Source organism: Leptosomus discolor, chromosome 22, assembly GCF_034619465.1.
Source record: "Leptosomus discolor isolate bLepDis1 chromosome 22, bLepDis1.hap2, whole genome shotgun sequence".
Taxonomy (NCBI): Eukaryota; Metazoa; Chordata; class Aves; order Leptosomiformes; family Leptosomidae; genus Leptosomus; species Leptosomus discolor.
In genome coordinates this window covers 6,161,224-6,169,514 of record NC_141412.1, presented here as the reverse complement: position 1 = coordinate 6,169,514, position 8,291 = coordinate 6,161,224, and the positions used below count along the sequence as shown (strand labels likewise).

The 8,291-nt window shown below is 47.4% G+C and overlaps 1 protein-coding gene across 1 annotated transcript in view; it reads left to right on the top strand.

Moving 5' to 3' along the window:
* Positions 1-5,651: 5,651 nt before the first annotated feature.
* Positions 5,652-8,291, top strand: part of PRDM10 (PR/SET domain 10) — a 34,495-nt gene continuing 31,855 nt past the window's right edge. Inside the window, exons 1-2 of the mRNA XM_009952247.2 lie at positions 5,652-5,777; positions 7,604-7,768. Coding sequence (XP_009950549.2) covers positions 5,685-5,777; positions 7,604-7,768 — 258 coding nt within the window. The 5' untranslated portion in view covers positions 5,652-5,684. The remainder of the gene's footprint in view (positions 5,778-7,603; positions 7,769-8,291) is intronic.

Here is an 8,291-nt window from a genome sequence, read left to right as displayed (position 1 = left end):
TCATTTTCGTGTTAAAAGCTGGAGGAAGACCCGTAGCTGTAAAACCCCCTTTCATAACGATCTCGCTGGCCTTGCGTATGGCTGGCGGTGAGAGAGAGTGGTCAGCGAGCTCAGTGCTTAAAGGATTAAGCTAATAACCCCTGCTACTATGTCTGCAGGGAACCCCAACCTACGGGGCAGCCTCTCTTACACCGGGGAGTAAATCATATTAGCTGCTTCATGCACCGTTGTTGTAAAGTGGCTTCTCATTCGAGACACCGCAGCAGCTTTACGGCTCCCTGAGCAGGGAGGTGGGCTTTCCCCCTTGCCCAGCTTCACTAGTCCCCCATTCTCATCCCGGAGACGATGAATGTTTGGCAGCCGCTGGCTCGGGTGCTTCCTCAGCAGAATGTCCTTAATTTGACTTGGAGAGGCGGCTGCAGATAAGTCCCCAGAGTGTCGCTCTGTTGTATCTTCCTGTGTAGTCCCAGCACTGAAAGAAGTTGTCATTCCTTAGTAGCAGGCGTGCCAAGAAAATATGGTGACTGTTGGTATTTATTTTTTTTCATGGTGCTTTTCTCTGTGTCGGAGCTGAGCTTCCCTTCGAAGCACCGTGTGACTATTCAACTTGTGTCAAAAACTGTATTCCACTTGTGTCAAAAACTCTCACACACCAAGTACGAGGTAACGGTGACTTTGCTGTTATTGGAAGTTTTCTTCTGAAGCACCGTTCGCTCCCGTTCCCGAGGTGTTAGGGGCTGTAGGTGCACGACGAGGTGACGTGGCACGGGTGCTGTGATGGCCGAGGGTGGGCTGTCTTCTGCTGAGGGCTAACGAGGACGTTCCTGTTGGAGAGGGAACGAGGCGCTTTGCCCCTGAGCGGTGCTTTCTCATCCTCCGGAGCTGAACGCCGTGACTGGGGAAAGCAGCTGATTTAATAATACAGCTTGAGAGAAAACAACATGCTGCAGGAGCAGGAGAGAGGGGTTAGAGGGTGAAGGTGGTGCTCAAAAGGCATTTTCAAATGAGATTTCCAAAAAGGTGCAGCACTGTTCAGACAATGGCACAAAGGCGCTTTCCAGGCATCAGGAGCTGCAGAGGAGAAGCTTCACCTTAATTGAGGTTTATTTTTTTTTTTTGGATTGGATGTAAAAGGCAAGAATTAAAGAGGATGGCAGCAGGTCTCTGACACCAGCAGGTCCCCAGAGGTGTTGAGAAAAGGAAGGTAGATGGGAATGGTGTACTGAAACTGTTGCTCTGAAGAGGTGGTGGATTGACTTGTGCTCGCCCGCTGAGGCGGCCAGCTGGGTCCTACGGGCGCACGGGCCCGCAGGAGAACGCCCGTCCTGCCCTGCCTGCGCTCCTCCCTCCCGGGACGGGCTGCGCTCTGGCGGTGCTCAGCGCCAGGTTGTTCCTGCGCGGATCAGCCTCGCCGAGGGATAAGCGCAGCGGCGTGCCGGTGTCGCTGCCGGACGCTGAGCTTGCTTCTGCCTGTCAAAAACGTGGGCACGTCCTAGGGAGCTCGAGGGCAGCACCCAGGGGTGCTGTCTCAGACGGAGCTCCGGCAAACACAAGTCAGGATGAGCTTAGCTTCCCCTGGAGTAGGTATTCTGCCTGCCGGGGTGCGCACCAGAGTTTGGGTACGGCTGAGGTGACATCAGTGTTGAATTTAGGTGTGCCTTTCTCTTAAATTAATGGGAGTTCCGTGGGTTCTTGATTCATGCTATATCTTGATTCATGCTACATATGACACACTGTGTCCTGCCGCTGACGTACTGGAGCGATACTGGGCTATATTTATACTTCTTACCATTTCAGCTTGTGTCATCACCCAGCATGGACTGGGTGAGGCATGCCGGCTATTTTGGGGAGGAAAATGCTGTCTTCACAGTTTCTGTAACTGGTTTAGCATCTCACGTGTTGGCATTGCATCTCGCTCGTGCGCGTGACGCTTACCGGGTTGTACGCAAGCGTTGGGGTGGTGACAGAATTGCAGTCGATACATTGGGTGACAGGTCTCGTAACGTCTGTCTGTCCCCCCTGGACGCTGCCAAACTTCCCGTTGAGGTGCTTGCCTCGGCATTTAGCTTGTCTTGATGCATGTGAGATACGGGGAGAAAAATCAACAATTGCAAAGGATAATCCGTGGGCAAACAGTGCGGAGAGCAAGCAGAAAGAAGCAGAGAGTGTTCTGTTGCACGCCAGCTGTTTGGCAATGCTTATGCCCAAAGTTTAACGTTTATTTCTGCTAAAAAAACCCCCAACCAACTAAGCTTCCAGCTAGATGCTTTAGGAAAATATTTTCTTTGCCTATATCTCCCAAACTGGTGTTGCAATCAGGCTTAGTGCAGAGGCCACGTACCCTAATGTACTCATCAGGATCCTTCAGCAGCTGATTTGAAAAAATACTGTGGCTCTGTGCTGAGCTGGGACATCTGCCGCTTCCTTGTGCAGTGAGACATCTCTGCTGAGAGGAGATCACAGGGAAATCGTTAAAATCTCGAGGCGCTGCGGCTGTCAGCGTCACAGCTGTAATGGAAGTCGAGGGGGGATTTAAAGAAGGAAGTAAGATCAGGCAGGATTAGTGAGGGAGAGCATCTGATGGAGGGCTAGTGAGCAAAGCTGTTTCGGTCTTTTCTGTCGTCAGTGTTAGAAACCTTGCTGAGGTGTTTGTCTTGCAGCAGTTTTGTTGTCGGTGACTTTGGACCAGTTCGTGTTTTCCGGCTCCTGTCCTTTGCTGGCTTTATTGCCTGGGCTCGGGACCTTTCTGGGATGTGGCCTGCCTGCTCTTGCGCTGACTTCTCACTCGGCACGTCCACATTTCCAGGGAAACGTGCTTTTCTGGGTACTTTGGGGAGGACAGAAATGCTGAGAATTTATGGAGACCCAGTCTTTGGTGGGAATGCGTGCCAGAGGGGCAGATCCTAGGATGTATTTTGAAGTACAGCAGGTGAAAGCATCAGCAAATGCTGCAGTGCCTAATAATGTCTGATGGTTATTGCTACACAACTGGCTGGGCTGAGCGGTGTATTTCTTTCACGGCTGTGAAGAACAGCAGTAACAGTACTATTGATAGAAATTGCACCACCGAGCCACGGAATTTGACTCAACCTTGCTTTTTTTCCCTGAGATTTGAGATAACCGTTAACCTTTAGAACCGTGGCAAAACTTTAAATGACTGTCTTCTGCTTGCTTTTCCAACTTTTGGGTACTATTTCTTTTTTTTTGGCAGATACAAATCTTAATGCCCGGTTTTGTCTATTAAAGACTTGTCTGAACCCTTCGGTCTCCTTTCTGCTCAAGTTGTAAGTTACTTGTGCCAAAAGGAGTCTGCAGGAGTGAGTCAGCATCTTCAGACCTTCAATATCTGCTTGTGGGGAAGGGCAGCCAAAATTTCTGCTACTTGTTGCACCGTGTGGAATTAGCCAGAACTGTGCCTTTCCCTTAATTCAATCAGCGGTTAATTCAATTGCATTATTACTGACAGGATGATTATATTAAAAAAAAAAAAATACAAGCAAAACCAACCACCAAACGATCCAAACTTGAAACCTGTAGCATTTTTTTATTTTTCTGAGCAATCGGGTATCAGGTAATTGATTAAACTACTGGCTGTTGTTAGTGCAGCTACCTGAATTGGCCCTTGGATAATAAGGACAGTCAAGAAAAAAAGCTGTTGGCTATAAACCAAAGAAAATGGCCAGGATAGGCATTTAGTTTTATGCACAGTTTGTTGTTCAGATGATGTTACTGACATAAATGCTGTCACGTTTCACACGGGCGGTTCTAGACCCCTGACTGATCGCATACCCGATCAAATGAGCAATGGAGTTCAGTGAAAGTGGTAGGATGAGAAAAATCCCTGAATTAATCCTTAATAACATGGCAAGTAGCTTGGAGAGAGCTGGATGAAAGGTGCTCTGTAGGGATGGGTGATAGCTATATGTCAGAGCTTGTGTGTGCTGTGATATGTAAATAAATAATATTTTTTTGTGAATGACCCTGGGTTTCAACGCTTGGAGTGTAAGGCTGGTGTTCACCCATCCTGTTTGCTGCGGTTCCTTTGTTCGTACTAGTGAGATCCTCTAGCTAAAGCCTTGCGCGCAGGACGTGTATTTCTTTTTTTCCTTTTCTCCTCGGTGCTTTTTCTGGATGTTGTGTATCAAGTCGTGCTAATGGAGATGGGATTTCTGCTCCTTTACCCGAGAGCCGAGGGACATAGGGCTCTGAGAACAGCCGTCGCACCGCTCCTCCGTCTCTGCCGGTGTGGGGGACTGTGTCGCTTGGCGTGAGACGGCAAATGTTAGGCTCTAGTCACCAATAACGCCACGATTTACCGTCTAGCGATGCCCAGAAATAGCTTTCCCACAGTTTTGCTTTGTATATGTGCAAGTCATATGGGTTTTTAATTCCTTTTTTTTTTCCCCCCACCACGCAGTTCAGTGATGTTAGCCTGAGACTTTTCTCTGCTGTTAATTTAGGGCCAGGACCAGCGGTACAGTCAGTGCTCGGGTCTGCAAAGCTTCATCGTCGCTGGCAAAATTAGCAGAAGGCAGAAAGTGCCTGCTGCTTCCCCCCCCCCCCCCCCCCCTTATCTTTTTTTAGTTTGTCAATGACAAGCCAAGTGCTAGCATTTGTGAGAATAAATTATGACTACAATAATTTGCATTTAAAATGCAAATGAACGAAAGCATCAGCAAGGAGCCTTCTGCTTTCTTCCTGGTGCACAGACGGGGTACTGGCATTGGATCAGCCCAGCGAGGCACTCGGTATAAAATTAAGTTAATTGGACTAGCTGGGAAATGAAATGGGCTCTGCCTCATGCTAATTCCTGGGCCTGTGATTTAAGGTGACGTTAGAGACGAAGGATTGGGAAGGTGCTGAACCACTGACTAAACCAATCACCAGAGCTGTAAATTACGCTGCCGAGATTCCCAATGGCAGATTGAGAGGCCCCAGTAAAATTGCGAGAGGTGAATAAAACCTGACTTGGAAGCAATTTGTCAGGATCTTCGGGCTCGTGTGAATTAGAGTTTAAGTTTCATTGTTCTTCTTGGAAGAGTTGTCTGTTGTAACGCTGCCTGAATACCAACTGGGACTGCAGCTTTGTACCAGGTGGAAGCTGCCTGCACGTGTGAACCCAGTTGCTTCTTGAACAAAACCTTTTTTCGACTAACTGAGTGACTGTTGATTCATCCCGGAACGTAGTGTTTTCTTCTTGGAAGCTTAACGTCAATTTTCCGCGTGGTTTATTGATTTCTGGGCCTGTAAGTGGCAGAAGGACAACATGAAGAGTGTTTTGTGGACTGCCTGTGGCCGAGGAGAGAGGTGCAGGAGGCATTTCGTGTAATCCTTCTGTTCAGGAGGAGTTCTGTGTAATCCTTCAGTGCAGTTGTAGCCATGGTTGACTTGTTTCCTCCTTAATAGGACGTGGAAAGTCTTATACAGCAGAACTTGGGCACGGCAAATGAGAAGTTGTTCATGAAGCCCTGCCTGCTTTATTCTGGCAGTGTGTTCCTGCGGTGCAGTAGCTGATGATAATACCTCATACCTCTGTTCCGTGTGTCACGGTTGTTTTAATATCTCCATCCTCTTTCTTTTTTTATAGCCATGTTACTGAAGATCCCCTTGTCTTCTGGAAGTAGAAACACAGTGAACAGATGAATCCGTTCAGCTAGACGTTCCTCCAGTAGATCTCTCTCCTCATGGAGCACCACGGCAGGGAGGAGATGGACTCGAAAGAGGAAAGTCCTCAGGTGTGGGCTGACTCTGCTGAGCAGGAGCAGAATACTGCTCAGGTGACTAGTGCCTTCCGGAGCGCTCGGTTTCGGCTCGGACTGAGTCGGGCTCGGTGCGGTGGCTTAGCAAGCGGGCGTTCCAGTTTGACCCTTTCTTAGAGTCTGGAAACTCAGCTTTCATTTGAGGAGGAACCCAAACGTGTCTGTGGTGGTTTGGGATCAAAGCTGCAGCAAGGGAGCTGGGCAAACCGCAGCGGTGAATACGCAGACCGCTGAAAGGAGCTCAACGAAACCAGCCAGTGGCTGTAGAAGTTTCGGGGTCCAAAGGGATGTGTGGCCACGTGGGAAAGCGAAAGGGGGTTCAGATTAATGAATATGAACCAAATCTGTGGTCTGTGGCGGCCCATTTTGATGGCATCAGTCGAATTGGTTGGAACTGTGGGTGGACCTTAGGGAAAGTAATAGGAATAATTTCTTCCAGTCAGACGTCTGGGTAGTGGGGAAGGGAGAAATGTTAATTGTCAGTGACTAATGCGGTCAGATTCTAGTGTATGCAGCTAGTCCCTCTGTCTCTGGGACAATGCAGCTGAGAATTTCTAGAAGACTGTAAATTGATGTATTCTTTTGAATATGCTACGACGAGGGTGCTGCATGTCATTGGACCCACAAGCTGAGAAATTCTGACTCTCCTGGTAATTTCCAGCTTGGAAATTTGCAAAGAAAGGCAGTTTTCAATGGCCTGTGTTCTGTTATCCGTACAATGGGATAACCAACCGTACTGTTGTTTGCACATGGCAGTTATGAGGCTTAATTAGTCGTTGCAGAGGGCTCTCCAGAAGCGAAACACGGCATGCGCCCTGACTCTAGTGTTTGCGGGAGGATTTATTGTGCAGAATCAGCACTTGGGATCTGTGGGGGAGTACCAGGTGTCTTCTGGAGCATAAACTCAAATAAAATATGTAACTTTGGCATCGCTTTATGTGAGAACACGTTCGGGGAATATGACTACGGATACTAAAGCTAGTTTTCCTACTAACTGTCCTGTTTTTCCCATGCGTTGAAAATGGTTTTCAGCACGTAAAGGGTGTCAAAAGATAAACGTGTTCCTATTGCCGCTGGAATTAAGCATTCTAGCTTAAGGTAGGCCGCTGATCATCATTTATGATCATAATGTTCTGTAAAATCAGCTTGTTGGGATTTAAACTGCTGCCCTAGACAGAACTTGTTCCAGTAGTCCTTGGAATCGTTGCTTAATGTTTTCAGTTAGACGTTTCTCTGTTTAAATAGCTCAATTTCCTACTGATACTGCGCGTACATACTACAGAGAAGCAATCTAACATAGACTATTGCTTCCTGTGATAGGTGCAGTACTATGGAAGCGGTATCTAAGGTAATAGATTCTGTTAGCTGTTCACCAAACAGAAAACATTACCTCTGCTACAGACCTAGCTGAATGAAGTAATTACCGTAAATCCTGAAAGGAATATGAGAGTAAAGAGAAACAATATGCTGATAAATCCCATAGGTAGACACACTAGTTCATACCTGAGCTTGTTCTCATAGGGCTTTTCAAAGGATGGTCAGAGAACTAAGTGTTAGAAGGTGCCCTTTATACCAGTTAGGTCTTGAGTTAAAATGCAGAGTAAAAGCAGAAACCGATGGTGGTTCTCCTTGAATTATGCTAGCAACATAGAAATCTGGACTTAAGATTTTAAATGTGTATTACACAGTGAATTTGTTATTGTTTTCAAAACAATTCATAGGTAGTTGGGGCACAAGGTACTCTCCGCTTTCCAAGGCACCTCTGCAACCGATGTGTTTCTTGTTGTTTCCCCGTAGACTGCCGAAGTTTTAGTACAGGCTCTGGTTTTTCTTTTTTCTTCCAGGTGCACTTTGTCCCTGAGGGGGGGACAGTGGCACAGATTGTGTACAGCGATGAGCAGGACCGTCCCTCGCAGCAGGTGGTCTACACGGCGGATGGCACCTCCTACACCTCCGTGGACACCTCGGAGCACACGCTCGTTTACATCCATCCCGTGGAAGCTACGCAGGCATGTGTGGTTCTGGGCCCGCCCCGTTTTGGCATCTAGAAAACAAAACAATCTTGTTTGAGATGGGAGCCGGTTAGCAGCCAAGTGGTACGAGTGGAAAGTAGCAGGCAGTCGCTCTTAATGCTTTTAGCTGCCCGTTGCTCAGCAGGGGCTTCACGCTGTTCGTTTGTCCGATGTACAAATGTGATCGAAGGATGTCGAGGCTATAAATTATGAAATGCTGGTTATTTCACTGAAGGTGGACGGGGTTATAATTAAATTGAAGGTGTTTTCCAAAACACCCGTAATCTCTCCAGAAATTCTGCCTCTGTATTCAGTAAAGAGCAAAGAGTGTCTTCTGGAAGGCACTTCCATGTTCTGTGTAGTACAGTTACTATAACTGGTAGTTACACTAACAGTCATGTGTGCTCTCCAGAGGATCTTGGTGTAGTCCATCTAATTCTGTAGTCTCTCTTCAGAGAAGTTGGTGGGTTTAGAGACCTAGCTGCTTGTTCTTCATAATTGTATCAAGTAGCTTTTCTCA